Source organism: Pithys albifrons, chromosome 4 (assembly GCF_047495875.1).
Source record: "Pithys albifrons albifrons isolate INPA30051 chromosome 4, PitAlb_v1, whole genome shotgun sequence".
NCBI lineage: Eukaryota > Metazoa > Chordata > Aves > Passeriformes > Thamnophilidae > Pithys > Pithys albifrons.
The window spans coordinates 49,917,666-49,941,820 of NC_092461.1; the positions used below are offsets into that span (position 1 = coordinate 49,917,666).

Sequence of the window (24,155 nt, forward strand, 5' to 3'; positions counted from 1 at the left end):
CAAATGGTAAGAACACAAAACCCAAACCCTTTGTACTACTGATTTCAGCTGAAGTCTTATACACTTCAAACCTCCTGGACAGAAAAATGTGATGGTTCTTGTTTTATTGACCAGCTGCCTGTAATTCTGCATCTATTTTAACAAAGTACTGCTAACGAGTAATTTTTTTCAGGAAACTTTTCTGTCAAGTTGAATATATACAGTAAGGTAATTATTTTGTTACTATGAAGGTACATGGATATTTTATTTTTAGTTTTGGAGGGTTTCGTTAACAGTTGGGTTGTGCTGTACAAAAGCTCAACTGATGAATTAATATGACTTCTAATTGTTTTAAGATATGTTTTTGCACCTTAGGTCTCAGCATCTATGAAAATATTTTTTTAAAAAGTATCAGAAACACAGTAATAATTTACAGCAAGGCAGTGTTTGGAAGTTATTGAAGGTGTCTGACCTTTTTTAACTCCTGTATCTGTAAGAGCCACAATAAGCAAAAAGGACTTTAGCTCAATTCCTGAACAGCTGTAATTACTGTTTATAACTATGCAAAGTATGTATTAAAAAACCCCAAACCAAAACAACAAACCAAACATAGGGAACACACACATATACACCATTAACATGGTTGAAAGTAATTTCCAACACTGTGATAAGCATCTGGCTTAACAAAGCTTTTACATATAAGTTATTGCAGCACATCAATGTAAGCCTGCTTTTGCATTAAAAATTTTAATCCTGCTATGCATTTCTGTGTACACAAGAAGCTTAAAAACTGCCCTTACACAGCAAGGCAGTGAGTTGTAAGTTATTCCTTCCCTAGGTTCGATGTGATTGTTTACATAACTGACAAAGATATCTGTCATTTATACAGGGAATCAGACTTTATTGATATTGTTCTGAGTCAAACTGCAATAGTAATATATCAGTTAAATGTTTAGTCATCAGGAATGTCGCTCTACATGGGAGGTTTCAATTTACCTGTCACAATCCTGAATGCAGTCAGCGCAGTTCCCTTCTTTGAGGTAACATGCTGCTCTGTTTGAGTACAAGATACTTAAAACATCCGGACTTTGTTCTCCTAAAAGAAGTTACAAATAAAATCAAAGACCATTACTAAAATGACACAAAGACTTGCATACTCAAGAATTAAAGACTTGCATACTCCAGGTTGCACTGCAGTGATGCAGTTTGTTGACACTGCAAAGCTGTAAGGAGCTTTCCTTTATCATGTAACCCTGAACGCCTAATCATTCAAACCTAAATAAATGCCAACAGCTCTGCCTCAAGGAAATTATAACACCACCTTACTCTTCTTCCTATATTTTCTGTCACATGCACTGCTGTCTGTTGAAATCAGAAAGAATTTACTGCACAGTAACTCCTGCCAAAAATAAAGGGCCAGACTAAGTTAGTTCATTTGTAGTTCCTTTGACTCATCTAAACAGTCCTACATTTAAGTACAGCATTTTACTGCACAATAACTCCTGCCAAAAATAAAGGGTCAGACTAAGTTAGTTCATTTGTAGTTCCTTTGAATCATCTACACAGTGCTAGATTTAAGATTTTACACTCACCTAGACCAGTGACATACTCAATTGCTTCTGAGTATTTGCGCACAGCTTCTCCAAACTGTCCACTCTTGAACAACTCGTTTCCTTCACTTTTCAGTTTTGCTGCCGGAGGAGGAAGTGAAGCAGAACTGCCACCACTGGTCAACTGAGACCCTGTTTTGTGCGATTTGGAGATCTCAGATTCAGAGCTTTCACTCTTCTGATCACTGTGTACATGGCCATTAACCTCACCCTCGTGGTCTGACGAATCCTCCTTTCCTGACTTCTCCTCCGTTGTGCCGCCTTCTAATCCGCTCTCGGTGGGCTCCTTCCGCTTTTTGCCCGTCGCCTTCCCGCAGACCCTGCCGCGGAGCTTCCGCAGCGCGCTGCCCATGGCCGGCTGTGCCGCGGCCGCGGGATCGGGCCCTGCAAGGAGTCACACACTCACACACACACACACACAGAGCGAGGCTGCAGCGCCGATCACCGGCGCCAACGCCCGCCCTGCCCGCCCGCGCAGGGGTGGGTGTGCCCCGGCACCGGCCGGCCCTGTCCCTGCCCCTGCCCGCCCGCGCAGGGGTGGGTGTGCCCCGGCACCGGCCAGCCCTGCCCCTGCCCTGCCCCTGCCCCGCCCGCGCAGGGGTGGGTGTGTCTCGGCACCGGCCAGCCCTGTCCCTACCCAGCCCCTGTCCCGTAGTGTCAGAATGGTAACAGGGTTCACTTTGAAATTAACTCTTTACTACAACAAGGATAAATGCCTCCCGGCCATCCCATCCCGTCACATCTCGGATGCTGAGCAGTGTCAGCCCCGGTCTGTACCGGGTGCTGTGACAGTCCCGAGGACTTCACTGTCACTGTCCAAGCTCACTCGGGCGTGGCAAATGGACCCTTAGGACTTAAATGGTGGGGCCAGTTCTGCGCACGCTGTGCCTCACCTAAAACATCCACTGCACAGGCTGGAAGGGCACACCCACGTGGGGAGAGCCCTGCCCAACTCTTTGTTCATGAAGTCCGGCCATACACAAATTCAGATTTGGATAGGGTGAATTACTATATGGCATAAAGGCCAGGAGATTAAGGATACAGAGCAGCCAGTAAGCATTAACCAACATTACCGGCTGGTTAATTTAAATTACCTCAGAGCCTCAGTGCTAGAGAGCAGAAAGGAATACCAGGAATGCACAAATACTACAGCAAACACAACTGATCACTGAAGTAATTAATTCTCTCCTACCAAACACTCTTTGCTTCTCAACAAATCAAAAATGTCAAAATGCAAATCTAAGACCTTACTCACTGTTCTCTATGAAAAGCCATGAAGCATTAACACATTAGCTCTTCGGAGCTAAACGAAACAACAAATATGTTGATTTCTTTTCCCAGTCTCTAAACTGTAAGCTTAGTAGGAATGCATTAGGCTTACCAACTAGAATGTGAAATAAATGTGACTACATGACTGAACTACTGGACTGCTGGCGACTACATGACTAAATATATAGAGAAGACATACAAGATGTTTAGTCTACCTATTGCTGTTGGGTTCATCATCATCATAGCGATGATGATGATGCTATTGGGTTCACAGAACATTTTTATTCATTAACTTAACTAAATTCATACTTGTTTCCAGTTGTAAAAGAAAACACAGAGTAATCTGTGAAGATGCTTGGCACTTAAATCTCAAAAATAGTCAAGTATTTCACATGAACACATAGGCCACTGACGTCAGCTGACAATCTTCCTTATGTTTAAAAGCCTAACCTTTCATCAACAGAATGGGAGTCTTCCTATGGAGCTAGAAGGCACTTAGTCATCTGAACGTTCCCAGCGGAAAGGAACCACAAAGAAGCTGATATTTAAGGACACGATCCATCCTTTCTTCCAGGATTTTAGCTGAGGAGACTTAGTGGACACCAACTGATTTTGAAAAAAACGTATTTTCTCTAATCTTGTGTGCAAATAATGCATTACCATATCACACATGTACAGTCTAACATTCATGATGAAGTTGGAAAACTCACAGACATCTAATTTCAAGATAAAGAACTCCATAGACACAGAAAATGTGAAAGTCACTGCTGTCATGCCTCATTACCCTAAAGAACCAAGAGAAACGAGAAGGGTGGAATCAGCTTAGGGATATTATTCTGCTGCAGGCTGGGGTACAGACATGCAGCTGAATCTAAAAGCCACCTGCCAGTGCAACCCTCCATAGCTCCTGCTGCCTCACTTCCTCCTCCAAGTCATGGAGTCTGACTATGCCAGTAGCTCCATCTCAGCAGCCTTGTAGTGAGTCACGCACTAAGCAGGAATGGGAGCTACACTTTGAGTGCTTGCAGACCACATACAGTACAAGAATTATGTGTTGTTTACCTGCAATATATACTTTCAGAGCACAGAGATGATCTCTTACATTAAAAACCAAAAATAGATTGATAGTTTCCAAAACAAACATCAACAAAAATTACAGACCACTTGATCATTTTTACACCCTTTGATCCAATCAAGGGAGGAAAAATGCAGAATCAAAATGGGTTGGTGGAAGGGCAGGAAAGCTGTGTGAGAGAAAGATCTAAGAAACACAAAATGTTCTTTAACACCAGAAAAAATTTGTAACTGGGTCCACATCAAAGGACAGATATAAAATTACATAGGGCATGGGGAAGTAGGTGATTTATAGCAACACGTTCCATCTGTCTCTGTTATACCCATTCTAGAAAGAATTCCAAAAATGTGTAATAAAACTGGATTCTATATATCACACTTGGATCTACTTTAACTAGTGAGTGCAATTTCAGTCTTCAAACAGGCAAAATTCTTTGCAAGCAAATATGGATAAATAAACACTGCAATATCAAAGGCAATGTTTTTTTTCCTCAGGTTAAAATAAAATAGGAAATTATATGACATTACTTTTATCTCCGCCACTTCTTTCACATTCTTCTGTGTTTTCCCCTCTTTCATCACATTCTGAATCCTCTATCTCTTGAATAAGTATTCTTTTTCCTTTGCCTTGAGTCTCAGATACAGGCTTTAAATGTTTCAGTTTCTCTTCAATCTCCAGCAGATTTTTCTACAACAGAGAAAGAAACAGCAATAGCAGAAGCCTTTCTTATTTTATATATAAATTATAATTTATATACAGCAAATAGGTTTTCTTAAATAATCCATGTGAGATCCTGAAGAACTATCAAGATGTTACCAATATAAAAAGAGAGTAAATAAATATGAATTTTCCAAGAGCTGGTTTCAAACCCAAGGTTAACATTCAATTTCTGTGTCTGTCACAAGATATCACACAAATAAATATGCACTTTTCTTGAATGAACTGCTTCAGAAAAAAAACTAAGCTAAAAGAAGAACAAGAGATTTACTATTGTGATATCTGGCATGGTCTACTAAGAAGACACGTGGAAAACAGGCTCTGTACAAAATCTCCAAAATAGCCTAACATCAAAATTTATGCTATAGAGAATCTGATGTCTGGTGGATATCTGATGGATGAATGTAAATGATAGAACTAGAACGAAGGGACAACAATCTCTTAAGAGTGTAGCAGAAGGTCACTGCTGAATAATTAAAGGAGGTTTACTCGTCTTGTAAGAGCTACAATTAGATGACCAAACAGCTTCTCATTCTATAACATTTTTTTTTGCTCAAAACCCCCCAACTTTAACATACAATCATCAAGGTTGGAAGAGACATTTAAGATCATGAAGTCCAACTGTCAACTCTGCACTGTCACTATAACCTTTAAACCACTAAAGCACTTTACACTTTCACAGCAGAGTAAGACACAGCCAACATGATGCACCATTCTGAGTCTAATTCAGTGCTATGCATGGAAGTGCCATCTCAGTACTCCCTGTCTCAAGGAAAAGGTAACAACAGCACAAAGCAAAGATTCACATGGGCAAAGTACCTTGAAGAATTCCAATTAGTGACAATCAAATTTACTTTTCTGTTAGTGATTCTGGACATAAACATGCACTCTGCATGTGTTTCATACACTCATATTTAGATCAAGAGGGTTTTGAAGATCCTCCAAGTAAAGAGCAACTTGAAAACATGCTCTGCCCAAGCACTTGTCATTTTTAGATGTGCCAGACAAGGCGTAATAGCTGGCACAAATAAGAACTGAGTACAGACATCTGCTCTGAGCTACAAAAGCATTGCTCAGCAAAGCAACTACTGTATTTAGATCTCTGGAAGAGTGTACTCAAATGAGTATCTATGTCTGATATCACAAGAAGTCTCAGCACAGCCTGTTGGCTACAACTTTTCATGAAGACTTGTGAAGTTTTTCATCACAGACTCATGAGTTATTTGTGATTCAGTCTTATAAACACAAAAAACCCCCCACAATCTCTTTTAGAACTCAAACCTAGAGACAGATGTAATTCCTTGGTTGATGTGAAACTTGGGAACTATTTTGGAGAGGAATTTACCTCCAAGAACACCACAGAAGGGATAAATGGTGTGGGGTGTATTTGATGCAGCAGGCTTCTACCTCTCTCACTGGTTCAAGCAATAGCAGTGTGTTGTAGTTTGGGATTATTATGTAAATTCTCTCCCCTGCCACTTAACTGCCCAGGCCAGCGGTTAACAAAAGAAGTAGTTAACTGTTGATGGCTGGGGTGGGGGCAGGTTTGTCTCTTTTGGTTTCTTTTTTTTTTGGATTTCTGGGGAGTCTTGGCTCGGCGGAACGGGGGAGTGGGGGCTCGAAGGAGGCAGGCTGCTCTGCTGGTTACTGCTGGGGTTTTTTTTTTCCTGGCTGTCTTGCCGCTGCCCACCTCGGACTACTTTTCGTGCCGTGCTGCTGTTGCTACCTGCCTTGGATTTGCTGCTGGTTGCTCGTACCTTTTCTGCTTCTTGGACGGGGAACACAGGGGGAAGAGACTGAGTCCATCTGAAAGCCCACTGCTCGTCTGTTTCGCTGGAGAGAGACTGAAACTCACTCTGCAGCCAGCCGGGCTGTGACAAGGACACTTAAGTATAACCTTTTCTCCCGGAGAAAAAAACCTGCTGGGTTTTGTTGTTGTTTTGTTTCTTTTGGTTTGTTTTTTTTTCCCTCTCTTGTGGTGTTGGGGAAGTGGGTTGTACTAGTCTGTTTACATATATATATATATATATATAGCAGTTATCCTTCTTGTATTAAAATTCGTCTTCTTAAATTTGATAAAGAGTGGTGTGATTATTGTGGAGGAGGCCCCTCCCCTGCTTGTGGGTAAAACATTTTGGTTTTTTCGCCTCAAACCGAGACACAGTGATCAACTAACTCCTTGGAAAGCAGCAGCAATCAACAGCCGCTGGCAGCTTACACTGTACTACCAACAAGAGCTGGACAGAAAGCAAGTGAGAAGACAATTCCACAGCATTCAGAAGTCCTATGTAAAAAACTTGGGAATGAGCAGTATGATGGAGTCTTAACTGGAAAAGAGCAGCTTCCGTAATAATACAAGCACACCACATCCTGACCTTTTCAAAGAAAGCATCTGCCTTTCTTAGATCCAAAATTGCCTAAGAATGGTCCAGATTTATCACAGGGTATCAAAGGTTTTCCATTCTACCTTGCAGGTGAGAAATGAGGACGTCATGTTGAAGTGAGGACTCAGGTACACTCCTTTTGTGATGACTTTACCACTACAGCAATAAAAGCTTGGCATCTCTGCTGAATTTTTCTTTTGATTAGGTGTCAAACTTAAATGCACCAATCCAAACGAATCTTTTAGAGAGAAACTTCCAAATAACTTTTATCAGCTAGGACACTCATACTGGAAGCATGTTCAGCTGCAAATTTTTAGGCACCTAAATTGCGTCCATACAGAAGATTTTTTCTGACAATTAAGTTGTGAACAGAAGGTCTGATCACAGCAAAGTACCTACTTCCCACCACACGTGGTCTCAGGAAACTCATCAATGGCACAGCAAATCGAGTGTGTCCTCAGAACTCATATTCAAATTAAAGAACATAAACTGTACTCAGCTTATGCTACAATTGCATACAATCTCTTTCTAGCCATATTCAACTCACTGATCCTTACCTTAGCTATAGTGTTGTCTGGTTCAACACACAGTACTTTATTCAGATCCTCCATAGCAGTTTGGTAATTCTGCAGCTGACTGTGTACAGTGGCACGGCGCAGCAGAGCTACAAAGGAAAGAAAGTGTATTATTTATGTATTTAAAGCCTAAAGTGGATAAAAGTACACTATTTTTCCTAGACATATTAAGTGTACAACGTTTTTAAAATTTTGCATTTGCTTCATAGTGACTCTATATAATCATTATGTTTTCTTGATAATTTTTAATAATGCAATTTCACAGGACATTTTTTGAGACAGCAATCATGAATTCTGAAGCATCTTTTCATATTATTCAAATTTTTTTCCCTCCACCCATGCAAATACTACATTCAAGTCCTTGCCTTCAGAAGGGAATAAATCAGCAACTTTCATGGTTTTCATGCTGCTTTTAAGGTAATTAATACTTCATTGTGGGCATTATGGGAGTATTACACTGCACAAATGCAAGAGGGCTTACAGTCTTCATATGCCAAACCATAAGTTAAACCCATGCTACTGTATAAGAATATTCATTAGAGATCAATGGGATGAACTGCATAAAACTAACCTAATTCCCTAAAAACCTGTTGAAATTACTTTGAGGAGCTACACTGTTTCCTTATTTATACTTGGACCTGATCTAAAGCTCAGTTACAACTAACATGAATGGGTACCATCTATTTGCTAGAGAGAAAACAGTACACAGAAGGGCAACTTTATGTTCTACTTTACCTTTTACATTGCCAGGTTCCATATCTAGTACCTTCTCACAATCCTGCAAAGCACTGTCCCAGTCCTGAAGTTTGATTTCTGCTTGAGCTTTGTTATTATATGCAGCTGCAGTTGGTATTACTGATACACTCCTAAAAAAGGGAATATTAACCATGGTGGGCCCATAATTAGAAAACCTGAATGTAGAAAGACTTCACTACTGGAAGCTGAAAACAGTATTATATAACATTAATACTGATATTCTAACTACAGTAATGATTAGAATCTCCCTCTTGTGAGACCAGAGGCAGCCATCCAGCCACCTGGATTCACTGCCATCAGAAGCCTGTTGCTTGCCAGGGCTTAGACCCGAGATGTTGCAGAGAAGACGCCATGGATCATCTGTCACTTAAACTACCCACCTCTTCCTGCCATCCATGTAGACTCCAAGGAAACTGCCAAATGAAACCTCTGAGAGTGTCAAGAGCAACCACAGAACTCTGATGAAGAGCATGGGGGCGGGGGGGTACAGGAGGCTTCTCCTTGATGTCGCTTGTAAAAAGGAAAGACTCGCTCAGCACTGGAAGCTTGAATGCAATGACAACGGGGTGTGAGAGAACCATTGCCAACACCCTTGGTAACCCACCCAGGACAATCCCAAACTGAGCTCACTGGGAAGAGAGGGCAATAGGAAAGTGTCAGGGGCACAGTACACTGGAAAGACTCACACTTTCCCTATGAAAAAAGCATGGCTGGAGGACAAGACCAAGCGTTTGTGCACAAATGCACAATGCATAGGGAACAAAAAAAGAATAAAAAAATAAAAGGTCTGTCTCAGTGGGATAGGAGACATGATGGGATAACCTGTGCAGCTGTGCTGTGATGGAGACATTCAGGCTCTTTAGAAAGATTAGGAGGGTGAGGAAGAGGAGGGAATGCATTCCAGTCTAAGCAGCAATTAAATGTGTGAAGGTTTGTCTTGGACAGGCAAGAGTCTGGAAGGCTAGTCAAGGAAGCCAGTGGGTAAGAATGAGAGATCAGATGACAGGGTAACATTATGGCAAGCACTTGCTTCAGACTACCTGATGACGAAGAGCAAGCATATGAAGTCTTCTTCAGGCAGCTAGAGGAAGTCTCATAATTTTAGGCTTTGGTTAAAAAACTAGAATATACTCTAGTTTCAGATGGGGTGCAAAACCTTTGAATCTCTTTAGAAATGATAGAAAGCTTTGGGTTTTGTAAAATAAAAAGTGGTCTGTATGTTCAGCCTGGAATAGAAGGCCTCATTACAAAACAAATGGAATGAGTAACTGTACTCTGATTATTTTTATATAGAGCTCTATTCTTTTTTCATTTTAGCCATAGAGAGATAACCCCTTGGGACTATTATATCAATTCACTCCAAAATATTTTATTTCAATATTTCTACATCTAAGAAAACAGGAATTTTCAGACAGGATTAGAAAAGTGACCAGATAGAACAGCACTGTGTCAATACCATGTATTTCAGAAGGGGCACAATGCCCTATGCCAGTTGCATATGGAAAGACTCTCCATTAGGAAGGATTCTGCCCATTCTTAATAATTCATACCTTAATTATGTCCCAAATCAAAGATTTTAACTTAATTTTTATATTATGAATTTGTATTGTATTTATTATATATGAAATGCAGTTATAGATTTTATGTCAAGAACAAAAACCCCACACATCAAATGCCTCAGTTTAAACAGCTGTGCACTACAAATATCATCACCCTTTTGCACACACACACATCCATGTAGGTATATAAGTATCTCAACAACCTCTTGCCTCCTTCAGTGACAATACAAGTAATGCTTCCTAAACACAAATCTGTTAAATATTTATTTTATTGCTGTTGCATACCATTTCTATTCATTATTTTCTCTCTGGACTGACCAGAGATACATTAACATTCTCAAACATTTTTCTCGAGGTTATCCCAACATAATATCATAGCCCAACAATTATCTTCACATTTCATCTCTCAGTAGTGCTGTATCATCAACCTCAGTTTACACTGGTAAATATTATCTCAGATTCCCTTGTACTCTCAATTTCTAAATGACAACTTTGACACTTCCAGGATTTGTGAGGTTTTTTTAAGTCCTTATCACTTGACAGAGTAAAGCACAAAATTGAGTTTCCTTTGACACTAGTTTAATGTGTGAGCAGTCAGCACTTCTGCAACTCAGACCTCTATTGTCTCAAGCTGAGTAATCTGCAAGATAGAAACATGAAAATCCTTGTTTGTACAAATGGCATCATGTCTGAACACTGTGAAAAAGGTAGAGGAAAAAATCTAGTTCTTCCAAGGTAACATTCAAATGTTTCAGTTGAAACATTATCCTCTTTTTCCTGCCATGCTCAATTCCATTCACCTTGAACTTTCCTACTTTTGAAATAAATACAACAGATGTCCTGCACCAACAACCTCTAGCTACAAAAACAAAACCACAGTCTGAATGTAGTCCACTGAGCATTAAATAAGACAAGCAACTTTCAAAAATCTCATTATTTCTAATCTTCTGTTCATGTAAATTTTTTCCTGGACTGCTACTAATCACAGACAGTGTTGAAGCTGCACACAGCTATTTTTTGCATCTCCTAAGAAGTGATTATGGAATCAATTTTACATATTAACAATTAAGACAATCCTGCCAATGAGAAAATCCTACCAAAAAATTTAATTACAATTAATTTGTAATTAGTTTCTCATCACACTGTTTATTCTTCTGGTTTTGTAAACATGCCCTTGAATCTCAATGGGTTTGAAAAATCTGAGGAAGTTTCTTATTCCATCAGTATTTAGCCACATCTCTTCCTGATAAACAAAAATTAACATCAGGATGCAACAGTGCTTTAGGGATTTTTCCATCAAATCTTTTTGCACTTTTGAAAATAATCTAATTGTCATTTGTTGCTTCAATTACATTGCTCTAAAATTAACATTCACAAGTAAAAGTCATTAAAATAAAAGAAGGCAGCAGTATTTACTCACCGAGTGTAATATGTCACTGCTTCCACATAATCACCACTGGCAAAGGCTTCATTGCCCTTTTCTTTTTCACGAGTAGCAATAAAAATTTTCTCTCTCTTTGTCATTCCTAGCAAAAAATATTTGTACGTAACAACTAACAACTTGCACAGATGGAATCAAAACACCATCAGATAAAATACTTTGAATGACAAAAATCTGTATTTTTTTTAAAGCATCTGTCTTATTACAAGACAAATTTGTATTTTATTTTCCGTAGTAAAACCTGATTTTTTCTGATAGGCATACAATTCAGAGTGCAAGCTGAAAGCAGTTGGCTGCCCTCTACCTCATTTATAACACCAGATGTGTGCTTTGGCTCTTTACCCAGAGCTCTCAACCTGAACACAACATAAACATTCTAACTGACTAACACCAAGACTAGATTTTTTTCAAATATTGTTTCAAGCTCAGTTGATGATCTAACAACTTTAAGCATATCTAGGGCTGAAAATTAAAGACACCAACTCTATGATATACTTCTTCAATTTGTATCACACTCTTCAACACATTACTACAATTAAAGATAAATTATGTTTCATACCAGTTGTGTCTATTTTCTTTTTGATAATAGGTAGACTTGGCCTACTGAAGAATCTCGCTTTTGAGTTACTTTCTTCACAGCTTTCATCAATTTTAGAACATTCCTTTTCCACATCGAACCTTAAAGTAATAAAAATGGCAAATTCAATAATGCTGCATAGAAAGACTCCTTGACTAACAGAAAGGCACACTATACTCCCATTATAAATCAAAGGAAAAGAAATAAAGGCTGTGTTCAATTTCCTATGACTAGTCAGGAAAAAGATGTTTCCAAATAGCCTCAGACACTTCCAAAGCTATGCTGAAGCAGCTTTTGAAAACAGTTTAGGAATTTACATAAACAAATATTGCTGCCATAGCCCTGTGAAACAAATATAGTAATAACAAATGCATGCACTACCTGGGAACACTGATGTTTATCTGTGCAAGGCTTAATGAAAACCAGCCTTTGCTTTCCAAAATGATCTTGACAATATGTATAATTTCTATCTGAAATAGAGATGCCACTTTGGAAATTTATCCAATTCAAAACATTACCTCAGGTAAGACTAATCGTTCTCCATTTTCAATTTGATCTTTTGCTAGCCTACTTTTATTATAAATTAACCCCATTTCAAATAAGTGCTTTTAAAACAAGAAGTGAAACATTTTGGTCAGAAATTTCCTAAAGAATTATTTGAAAGTTTTGGAATTATTCTCAAAATGTTTGAAAGAAATTTTCCAGTCTGAAGCGTATCATGTTTTCAAAACAACTTCTGTTGCAGAGTACTCATAATCCAAAATAAGTACATTATATGGGAAAATTTACAAACTGTAGCATCAGTATGCTAAAGCACTTAAAAATTGTGTATATAAAACTGCAAACAAAATCTGCAAATTATTACTTTGGAAATTTGGATTACAATGGAAAGAGGGATGAAAGAATTAACTGTTGCAGAAGATACTCTGATAACCTATTTTCTTTGTTCACATTTTAGCAGGAAGATCCCAATTTCTGAAACATAAACACATGACAATTACTGGTATGCACAACTGTTTGTAAGAACAACATCTTTTGCAGAACAGGGTTTCTGGGGTAGAGTTTCATTACTCAAATCCCCGAATATCTAGATTTAGATCCCCATCTAAGCACTGGAAACTCATGCCTCCTCACTCTGATTCTACAGCACCATACTACAGATTTCAGGAACTAGAGAAACATTTCTACCATGCAAAACAGAGAAGTACGTGCTTTTACTCCTCTGTGGTCAACAATTTGGCCACTAATTTGTCAGGTAACTTGGGAGGGTAAGATGCCACCATTCCATGATGTGGAGAGTGTCTTTATATCAGGGCTTCATCCACCCTCAAAATAGTTACTGTCTAAACCTCTATTATGTGTAATTGCGTTTGAGCAAACTGATGCACCTGCCTGAGGGTCATTCTTTGAGGTCAGTGGGGTTCAGTGCAGGGGTAAGGATTCATCAGTTTTGATTTTAATTTACAATAGTGGCTTTAGGTACGGAAAAGATTCAATTTATAAGCCCGTGGTAAATAACCTTAAAACTGCTTTCAAAACACTAATCAATTAAGTTAATTGTAATTCCTTCCTTTATGTGCCTCTACAGGTTTTATATATTTGATGTTGAACAGAAAAATTAAATCAGAGAAGGGAAAAAAAATCATTTTTTTATTTTTCTGCTGACTTGCTGTATTTCACAGAGCTTGTACAAAAGTATAACTAACTTGTTCTCAGGTGCTAGCAACACAATGCATCATTTGTATTTTAACAGAATATTTATTAAGAAAAAATGAAGTTTCGCAGAAGTGTTCTGTTCCCTGAAGTGTTCACCTTAATACTAAGTTTCTGGAAAATACAAGAGCCTAATTAAACAAATAAGTAAGATTTACTAAAAACTTAAATATAAAGGATTTAACATACTTGTCCCATTCACTGTAATCCCGTGGTATGTTTTTCTTGTTTCTCTGCTTGTTTTGCAGTGTTTTGTTCTGAAAGAGAAACAGCCAGTCTGTAAGACATCTTTTTCAGTGGAAATGCACAGCTATTTTTTTGTTTTGTTTCAGCAATACATATTCCTAGTAACCAAGTGACTCATCTCAGTGTAGTATTGAAAATGTAATTCATCTTGTTTTAAAGAAAATCTTCATGCACTTCACATACCATTGCAACTGAGGAGCTCTTGAGTCTCACATTTTAACTCTGCTGCCTCATGACATGTCACAGAGGTACTGAATGAAACTTTCAGGCAGGAGACTGCTCTTTCCTAATTAGTCACATTCCCAACCATCCTTCCAATGCAGCAAGGGAGAACTCAGTTTTGGGAAAACCCAGCCTTGTGATGAGGTATTTGACATGAAGACTGAATCAGTAACTTTGTTTTAGGCATGCCTTTCCCAGGAGAATGCAATGCACAGGTTTTGATAATGCCGGGAACCCTCACAACAAACATACACATTACTGACTTCAAAACAGTGTCTGGACTTCTTTTGACTATTTATCACTTCACTAAAGTTCCTAAGATGATTTACAATCATTCTAGCTTTTAGACAAGCTCCATCACTGGAGTTTGCCTTACCTAAAATTCATCTTTAGGACGTTCCTGCAACAATCACTCCCAGGAACAGATTTGACTGACTTGCATTGCCACCCATCTTGTACACCAATGGAACCCATTTCCAGAACTGTTACCTTTGGCATCAATTCTACATCTCTCATGAGACTGTATTTCTGATATGTCCCTCCCTGCTTGCTGACTTCAAAATACTTAATAGCAAGGTGTGGTTCCCAACAGGTATTTCACAGTGGAACTGCCAGCTCAAAATATTCCCATCTACTCTGTCCTGGCCATTTAGCTCTCCTTGCAATCCATCATTCACTGAGTTAGACCAGTGGAACTATTTGTAGAGTAGCAAATTTACAATTTTCTGGGTCCAAACAAACAATAGATATCACAGTACAATCCCCAAGTATCAGTTCAACTGAGCAGGTGATGAACTGGACCAAGGAAACTGGCAGCTGCATCTCAAACTTGCCTTACCAGTGCTGACACCGTAACAAGGACATACCTCTGTAGCTGCATGTAAACAACTCAATTTACATAATGCAAATGTGATCCTTCCTGTAAACACTTATGACTATCTATAATGTTAGGTTACACAAACTTTTATAGTATACAACTTCAGAATCACTCTTAATGTTCTGTCTTTCAAGAAGCTGGACAAAATGACAAATACATTTAGTGATCAGCACGCATTCGGAGGAGGGAACTCCTAAATATACCTTCCTGCAACATGAGTTATCATTATATATGCACCCTCGCGTATATTACAAAGGTACTAATTTAATAAATATCAAGTATTTTCTTCAAACCAGAAGTCATTAACTTAGAGCGCAAAAATATTGAAACTCTCCGAAGGAAACACACAAGGTACTTACACTAACGCAACTTCACCTTAGGGAGAGAACTACAGCATGGACTTTTAAGGAATAAAGTAGCAACATTGACTCAAAAATCCACAATTAAAAAAATTCTAGGTCTCATATTCTTGAGACAATTTTAACCAAGTTGTGGTTTCAGCAGAGTTAGGAATTTCTTAATCAGGACTATTTCAGAGCACCTCATCCAATGAAAAATGTAACTTTGCATTCTGTGGGTCTAAAAAACCAAATCTTTGTGCTTTTCATTTTTCTTGCCAGAAATGACACTGCATGAATCTCACAGGTCCTGAGGCCCAGAGAACATTTTCTGGACCAAAGATCAACACACAGACTGGCTTCAGACCAGGTGACACAGAAGTTGGGCTGGGCTCTCCTGTGGGTCCTGCATGCTGGCCTAAGACCCTACTATTCTGTGTCAGCTACCCAGTATTCTTTTTCAGTTCAGAATATCCAAAATAACACCAGGGCTATATAGATCCTATTACAGTGGATTTTTATAACATAAACCTTGGAATTCGTGTTGTGTGCCCTGGACTGCAGCATGAGGAGGTAACTGAGGATAGAAATCTTTCTGGAATAGTATTAGGAAACCGTGTTTGGCAAAAGATGCTGAAATCCCATCAATACAGTCTTTGAAATGGGAATATTTTTAAACCCATGCTTTAGTTCTCTCCTGGAAAAAGCAAGATGGTGTACTAAAAAAACAGGGATGTAAGAGAGAAACTTCCATATTGTGTTAAAGAGGGAAATGTTGCATAAACTTAACTCTTTTTCTATTCATTTTTGGAAATTTTTCCCATGACTTCACAGCAATAAAAAGTAAATACCATACACAATTAGAAACAATCAGTAGTGAATTAAACTCTATCTATGTTTAGTATCAGCAAGAAAATCTGATTACAGAAAAACAAGATGTTTCCATTTACCAAACTTGTACCAGACTGAAGTGACCTATGACAACACCTGACAATTCAAAAACATCCCATCCCAAACCTACTCATCTGGCAATTCCTCCAGTAGCACTACATTTACTATCAGTAAGAAAAGCCAGTCACAGAAAAACCTGATTTCAGACAGGTAATAAAATGGAAAAACAAACCCACAAGGAAAATAATACATGGGAAAAAATTGGAAGTATTTGTTCTGTAGTTGTGAAGATTGAAGTCTGCTTAACAGCTAAATTAGGAAGTATGCTCTGTGACTGCAGTGGGAATGGCAGCTCAGGGGATGGAATGAGGGCAATCAAGGGCTACATGTACACCAGCACAACCCAACACAGAAATAGCTATAGAGTGACACAACTGGTGCAGAGGGTCTAACATCCACACTGTCTGCATTTCAGGGTATTTATTTTGGACTGGCTTGAATGGTTCCATGGAACAAAAGCCTACTGGCAGCTGGAGAAAATTTCCTGGCATAATTTCATCCACAAGAAACCTGGTTCATGTGCTTAAACACCATTTTGAAACAGGAATCAAGGAACATAATAACAAAACACACGTTAGTACAAGGAAAGCACTTCTGTTTAAGCACTGGTCCCTTGCAAGGAGCTTGAAGGTTTTTATTTTTGGATTAAAAAAATAAATCTAGTAAGAAAGGCTCAATGATTGGGAATTTGTACACATAAGATTTCCCAATTTTAGAAAAACATGTAATTAACACAGACTAGAAAACTGGAGATACCTGATTAGCAGGAAGACGGTTGCTGGAACAACGAATGGGAGGCAAGTTATCCTGACTTTCATTCGGTGTGTCTGTTCTCAGGAACTGTGATTTCTTATCACCTTCATTCATTTCTGTCACCCAGCTCTGAAAAGAAATGAAATATCTGTACCTTAACTTCACAGTCTACAATCACCCTAACAACTATCCTTATAAAGCATTGCTCTTAATGGGAAAAGACAAAAAGTAATAGTGCTTTTTTGAATACGAAGTACTCTACAAAAAAAAAAGCTGAAGAGTTTAAATAGGCACTAAAGGTTCAGTGACATTAACTCAAGAAAACAATCGAAAAAGCCCAACATAATCCTTTGATCATTTTGTCATTTAATCAAATAATTACATTGTACTTAGGCACAAGAAGAGAAACATTGATATATCAAAGTGATTACATTACAGACCATTATAAATTAGTTATTGTACCATCAGTTCATCATTAATTGTTTCCCATTCTTCAGCTGTGAAATCAGACGCTGTGGCTGCAGGCTTAGCTTTTCTCAGAGCTCTGCTCCTTGGATCCAAATGCTCAATACGCTTTTCACAAACCACTGTAAGTTCAGGATAACATCCCTCTTCACCAGACCTTTCAAATGTGAAGATACTAAAGTTAACAAAAAAGAAACAAACTGCGTTCCCCATATTTCCCTCCATCTGTAGTCACTACTGTGACTGCAGAGGACTATTTTCCTGTTACAATCAATTTTACTCTCAGCTAATAACATCTTCATCAGAAAATCCCAGTTAACCCTCAACCATTTTCCAATGTCCACACATACACAGTTCAAAATTATTATCACAGTACTCAAAAAAAAAGTTTGTGTCATTTTCAGCAGAAGTTAAACAGGTGTGGCACCTGCAGTTCCCAGATTCGGACAAGATGGATCATGATAGAACCAAAATACAGCAGCAGCATATTGAGAAAAACCTTGCATTGAGTTACTCAACCTTTTTGGATGGTTAAATCAGGACTTGGATTTCTAGTGTTATCATTGGGACACTTTTAACATGCTTACTTTAACTTTTTATTTTAATTGTTAAAATAGAAAGTCACAAAGAGGTTCAGACAAGTATTTAGGTAAGGGTTCCCTCAAGTTTTACAGAACAGGAATATAATTATTAATGAAGATAAGAAAATATAATGTTTACCTTAATACCCTGAGAATCTTTTCCAGGTGCTTAACATCTGTGCATTTTTCAATGAATTTGTAGTCCAAATGACTAATAGGTATTTGATATGTTTTAGTGGTTCCTTGGTCCAGCCAAAATTGTACTGACTCATCACCCATAACTAAGTATAAAAAGGAAAAACATTTAGTGATCCTCTAGGCACGTAGTTACATTTTGCAGCAATGCCAATTTAAGGAATAAACCTGCTCATGCTAATGCAAGTAGATCTACTGCCACAAAAGAAAAAATTTCAGATTTGAAGGCTGTCCTTGACAGAGGCTTACTGACAGAAGTATGGTTATATATGAGATGCTTTGTATGAAGACTGTTTCTGCAAAGCAGAAAAATTCAGAAATACTGCCTAAAGAAAAATGGCCATTCTTTGCCTACCACATTCTCAATTTTTCTTTAAATACAATATGGTATTATCTATTTTAAGCAAGAATGATAAACATAAAGGGTAAGATGGTGCAGGACACTGCTTTTTTCAGAGATGTTAACCAACACAGTGTACCTAAAAGAATGATAACCTTTGTCTTCTCTGTAGCCAAAACAAATCCAATTTTCTTTCCTCAGTAACTGCATTTCCTGGGCCTCTGATTATATTACCATAGCAACCTAAGCCTTTTCCAGTAAGTCTGTAAATGATGGAGTGGTTCAAATGTGATACTTCTATCTCCTGTACCTTCGATCTCCTCATCTGCACCTTTTCCTGTCTTGATCCCAACCTCTATGGAGCTGAAATTCTTCTCTTTTCCCCCACTTACATAGTGCATAAAGTGATGTTATTTTTAACAAGTACAGTAAGGGCAGCTAGGTAATGTCTGAGAACAACTATGTGTAAACATAAACCAAATTAAAGTAACTGTCTTCTAATGTCAAGAATAAGTGCACGTATTAATTTCTAGTTGCACACAAAAGTTTACAATACAGTATCTCTTGAATAATAACTCCTCATAATAAGTGTTGCACAGAGATTCTGACCCCAGACCCTACAGTCTCAGTATTGGAAAAGGAACAACATGGATGGGATGACGTACGAATGCGGTAAATAATTAAACAGGAGTAAAAGCTCATCACAACGCGGTGTTTTCTCCCGTTTCAGTATTTCCGTGGGGAAGGGGCTGCACGGGCACGGCGCGAACAAGGAGGCACAGCCTGGCCCGGCGCGGACACGGCACCCCCACATCCCCGGCCCTTCCCCGCACCCCCGGCACCCCCCACACCCCCGGCACTCCCCGCACCCCCGGCCCTGCCCCGCACCCGGCGCTTACCGAGGCCGGGCAGCCCCTCTGGGCCGGGGCCGTGCCCAGTGACTGTTGCTATGTACAACACGGCGGGGTGTGCGCGGCGCTGCCGGCCCCGGGAACAGCCCGCCCAGGCTGCCGCACAGCCCCGCACAGCTCCAGCGGCCACATCGGCGTCACCTGCCGGCCCCGGGCACACCCCGTTGCCAGGCCCGGGCACCCACCTGCCGGCCCCGGACACGCTCCGCTGCTAGCCCCGGGCACCCACCTGCAGGTGCCCCGCCGCCCCCGGGACACGGACTCGCCTGCCCTCCACTCCCCGCCCCGTGCGACGCAGGCGCGGCTCGGTCCGGGCTGAGGGAGCCGCGGGGTGAGGAGGAACCCAGCCCTTGGGGATGCAGCTTTAATAAACATCACTCTTTTGTTGCCAGTGTAGTACACTAGTCACGCACAGCTCCCAGCGCCGCTGTCCCCCGGTGCCCACGGCAGTGCTGTCTGCCAGCTCTGCTCTCTCAAGCAGGTCCGTGCCCTTTCCCGATGCCAGCGGGAGCTTTGCTCCGCCGGCCTGGCACACAGAGGCACGGCGTGCCCGCAGCAGGGCCGAGCCCACCCCTGGGCCCTGCAAACCTTGGGCAGCGCTGCCCCTGCCTTCCTCACCCCCAGAGCAGCCACCACAACAGCGACCCTGCACTGTCATAAGGCACATAAGGGGCACATAAGGCTTGTGCAGGCCGGGCTGCTGTAATAAAAACGTTATCACTGATACCCGAGTACATCTGGTTTCCAGGAAAAACCTACAGAAAAGATCAGATAACAAAGAAAATCTTAAACAGCTCCAAAACATCTCAAACTGTTTTTCGTAATCCTCTCTAACAAGTCACTGTAGCTCATTTAAGAGCCACTAGTCACGCATACCTTAAGATACTTTACCACTGCGATGAGGTCAACATGTTATCTCAACGCAACAGCACCATCAAAACTGAGATCAAGCACACACAATTCAGCAATATTTTGTAGTAGACTTTAGTGACATTATATAACACACATTCCAAACAGACAAATGAAGACAGTTTTGGTTCCTCAAACCAAAACCACCACTTTGATCTTTCTATTGCAGACCCCTGAGAAGTCACCTGAAAAGCAATGCAAGATGCTATTTTAGTTTTGGGATGCTGCCCAAGTTATGTTTGTAACACTTGTTTTTTTCTTGAGTACTAATTCTTATACTTGAGTACAAACAAGTCAATCAGCACTTCCATAATTTCTGTTTCCCCACTGCTTCTTAATGTTTACCTTTCCTCACTCTCTCCTTTCCTGGGAGATGAATAATTTTGACACATCCACAACTGGGTGCCAGAATTAGGTGCTCTCAAGTCCTTTGAGATTTGCTCTTAAGAAAGCCAGATCTGTGTTTCAGACCCAGCCTCACGTAGCCCTCTGTTTATTTTCAGTGCAAATTGTTCAAATCAATTATTTTATGCAATTCACAGGAGTCCAAAAACATTTAACAAAGTTAAAATGCAAATTAAGTTTAGGTGAGAGTAATGAAAACACAGTTATCTCAAAAACAATACAATACCACTGAACTTAAAAAATACTGCATACTCTGACAATTTAAACAGCAGCTGTAGAAATCTATTTCTGGAATGCAGTATAGACGAAATTTAAAATTACAGTAAACTTTAATAATCTCTAAAACACAAATACAAGTGTGCATTTGTACACAAATAGTTTTACAGAGCGAATCTGTCAGAAAGATTAAACTGCATCAAGAAGTCGTTGTATCTTCAGCAGACGTCATCGGGCATCAAAAACCACCACTATAATAGCTCAGTTAAAGAAAAAAAAAGTGTGTTGTGTTTGAGAAAAAAAGCAGATAGGGAAAGGAACAAAAGAGAGACTGTTTAAATCTAAAGTCACAACTAACTACAGGAAAGTATTTCAAAAGACATATTTGATAAAAGGCTGAATAATATCAACAATTCACGGTACATCACCCAGCAGACTATCATTACTTACTACATCTTGCATAGGAAATGGAAGAAAACCAGAGACAGTGACAGGAAAGACATGAAGGTGCCAAATCACACTGCAGGGATTGCCCTACAGTAGTTTGCTCTACTGTATTAATTTTTGGCCTTGAAGGCTTATTATATAATTACACAAATCTTCCTTTCTCTTTCCCTTACATACCTCATCTTCATCCACATCTTCCCAAATGCATTCAAGTGCACTTGTAAAAGGATACATCTCTTTGTCCTTTTCTTGTACATTATCCTGTAGCCACATTCTCTGCATCTGATAGGATCTCTTGCCTTTATTTCATTTTCTGTGTGACATTCTGATGTTATGGAGGAAGATAAAGGGAGTGGGTAGTGGGAAACAAAAAAACATTGTTAATGCACAGATAAATTTCAAAAGTTGTAATAATTAAAATCCTATTTGTGGACAACAAACATAACAAGTGTATGAAGAAGCTTAATGATAACGAGAAGAAAAAAAGCAAACAAAAAGCAAGTTTAACTTTTATTAAGGTCAAAGAGAATCTTGCTAAAAATGACCAAAATATTACTGCACAGAACACATTCCACTCTTGGTACTAGAGTGTCTACTAAAGAAAATTTCAGCTCAGCCCTCTAAAAGCCCACTTTATTTTCTTAAGAGACAAAATATTTCAGAGGTTCCTGAAGTGCCGACTCAAACCCACCAATTTGTAGGTTGCTGACTTACCTACAGGTAAGAGAGAACTGACTACTGTTATTCAGTAAAGGCTGAGTGTCCACACTGCATTTTCAATGAAACACTCAGAGATGCACTAAAAAGAAGGTCCACTATTTGCACCATAAGCAGACACTTAGAGAAGGCATTCTCTGAAGATGGAGGAGCTCCACACAGTAATACAAGCTCTAGGAAATTACATCCATATCTATATGGTAACCCATACACATGTTACCATCAATACCTAAAGCTTTAAAGATCATCAGGATCCACGCTGCAATTTGTATCTCTCTACTTTTCAGTATAATGGCTAAGCATTACTCATCATTGAAACACTAAATCTTCATAAACAAGTAATAAAAAAAAAATCACTAGTGTCTTTTCTTTACCTCCACAAATGTAGATCATTGGCTGCTGCTTTGGAGGCTGAACATCTTTCTGTGAATCCATGTTCTAAATAAAAAACACACAACATGCACATCAGTTTGGGTTTTGGTGGATTTTTTTTCTTCCAAGACATACACAATAATTTCATATCTCAATTTAAAGCTAACAGAAGATAAAAACACTACCTTAAAAGTGAATACAAATATAGTCTGTATTTGATACACAGGGCATGAAATAATTCAGGTTGAAATTAAGCAGGATTTTAAACATTAAAGCCCAACAAATGATGTTTTCTTTCCTCCCTTCTGCCAGTGTTAGGAATTTCCTTGCTGGAAACATAAAATTCAGTAGTTTCTCATGTATCGCTCATGGAACAATGGTGCTATCAGAAACAAACTAATACGACTGCTAAGGGCAGCAGTGACCCACAGTTGTGTGTTTTGCAGAGAGGTGCCATGGTTAATGCCAAGTGCCACCAAGCTGGCAGAGCCAACAGGCACAGCAATGCACCAACAGGCTGAGGCCAGACCCCAGCGTGGAGACACAGGATGCTCCACGTGCTGGAAGCGCCACACAGGATGGGTCAGGTTGGAAGGGACCACTGTGGGCCATCTGCTCCAACCCACCCTGTTTAAGCAGCATCGTCCTACAGCACATGGCACAGGATTGCTGCCAGAGGGTTCTTGAGTATCTCCAGTGAGGGAGACTCCACAGACTCTCTGGGTAGCCTGTTCGGGTGCGTGGTAACTCACACGGTAGAGTTCTTCGTCATATTCAGGTGGAACACCCTGTGCATCCGTTCCTGCCCGTTGCCTCTTGTCCTACTGGTTGGTACCACCGAGAGGATCCCGGCTCCATCCTCTTAGCACGCCGCCCCCGTTAGGCATTTATACACGCTAATGCGGTCCCCTCTCAGTCTCTTTCGCACCCATAAGGGGCCAACCCCTTCCACATCCCGCAGAGCTCACGAGGAAGGACAGACAGCCCATTTCACAGCCCACTGGCCCCTCCGCCCCTGGCTCCCCATCCCGCCCCACCCGCGCACCGGAACTCCCGCACCGCCCCGCGGGCCTCGTGCGAAGGAACGAAGACCCCGAGGCTGGGCCCGGCCCTTCCCTGCCCGCCACGGCCCCGTCACCGCCGCCCAGCGGCGCAGGGGAGCCCCGGGCGGTTCGGAGGGAGGCCCCGAGTCCCCGTGGTCCCGCTCTCCGCCCGCTCGCCCCACTCCCCACTCACCCGCCGGCGCCGCCGCTCCCGCGCAGGCTGATGACGCGTCGCTGATGACGCGCCGCGGGGCGGGCCGGGGATGGCTGGCCGGGATGGGACAGTGACACGGACTCGGCTCCCGGTGCCACCCGCCGGGGGCACACAGGCAGCACAGAGTAATTGGTGGCGATTTTTAAGGCACAAGCTTTCATTAAATAGCAGCGTCGGTTTCCGAGGAAGGAAGCATGCAGCTGCGTGGTTGGGTTAAATCAACCCCTCGGTGCTCGGTGTTCTGTTGGTTTCTGCGGCTGTGCTCGCCTGGCTCGGGAATGCTGTGCCAGGGCTGCTC

At 40.5% G+C, this 24,155-nt stretch overlaps 2 protein-coding genes across 5 annotated transcripts in view; both read right to left on the bottom strand.

The window, feature by feature from the left end:
• Positions 1-19,804, bottom strand: part of SPAG1 (sperm associated antigen 1) — a 34,955-nt gene extending 15,151 nt beyond the window's left edge. Inside the window, exons 1-13 of one of the 3 annotated variants that reach the window (XM_071554081.1) lie at positions 19,523-19,804; positions 18,228-18,369; positions 17,505-17,664; positions 17,046-17,171; positions 13,845-13,912; positions 11,925-12,043; positions 11,345-11,450; positions 8,345-8,475; positions 7,592-7,698; positions 4,461-4,620; positions 1,800-1,973; positions 1,572-1,721; positions 976-1,075 (exon numbers count right to left, since the gene is read on the bottom strand). In XM_071554081.1, the coding sequence (XP_071410182.1) occupies positions 976-1,075; positions 1,572-1,721; positions 1,800-1,973; positions 4,461-4,620; positions 7,592-7,698; positions 8,345-8,475; positions 11,345-11,450; positions 11,925-12,043; positions 13,845-13,912; positions 17,046-17,171; positions 17,505-17,664; positions 18,228-18,367 (1,541 nt within the window). In that variant the 5' untranslated portion in view covers positions 18,368-18,369; positions 19,523-19,804. Of the gene's footprint in view, positions 1-975; positions 1,076-1,571; positions 1,974-4,460; positions 4,621-7,591; positions 7,699-8,344; positions 8,476-11,344; positions 11,451-11,924; positions 12,044-13,844; positions 13,913-17,045; positions 17,172-17,504; positions 17,665-18,227; positions 18,370-19,522 lie in introns of all 3 variants that reach the window. The other 2 variants (XM_071554079.1, XM_071554080.1) reach the window with 2 other exon arrangements.
• Positions 19,805-20,504: 700 nt separating this feature from the next.
• Positions 20,505-23,889, bottom strand: POLR2K (RNA polymerase II, I and III subunit K). Of its 2 annotated transcripts, none has more exons than XM_071553053.1 (4): positions 23,837-23,889; positions 22,603-22,666; positions 21,744-21,836; positions 20,505-21,315 (listed from the first exon to the last, which is right to left on the bottom strand). In XM_071553053.1, the coding sequence occupies exons 2-4, from the start codon at positions 22,661-22,663 to the stop codon at positions 21,293-21,295; spliced, it is 177 nt and encodes a 58-aa protein (XP_071409154.1). In that variant the 5' UTR covers positions 22,664-22,666; positions 23,837-23,889; the 3' UTR covers positions 20,505-21,292. The 2 variants fall into 2 exon arrangements, with proteins under 2 accessions (XP_071409154.1, XP_071409155.1); XM_071553054.1 differs by lacking the exon at positions 23,837-23,889 and adding an exon at positions 23,353-23,580.
• Between the last annotated feature and the right edge of the window lie 266 nt (positions 23,890-24,155).

Bases quoted from the DNA above. Each gene is read 5' to 3' on its own strand.
- POLR2K (XM_071553053.1), bottom strand. From the start codon at position 22,663: ATGGATTCACAGAAAGATGTTCAGCCTCCAAAGCAGCAGCCAATGATC. The intron at 21,837-22,602 runs GTAAAGAAAAGA...CCATAACATCAG, and splicing joins AATGATCTACATTTGTGGAG to AATGTCACACAGAAAATGAA. The intron at 21,316-21,743 runs GTATCCTTTTAC...GAGCTATTATAG, and splicing joins CAAGAAAAGGACAAAGAGAT to TGGTGGTTTTTGATGCCCGA.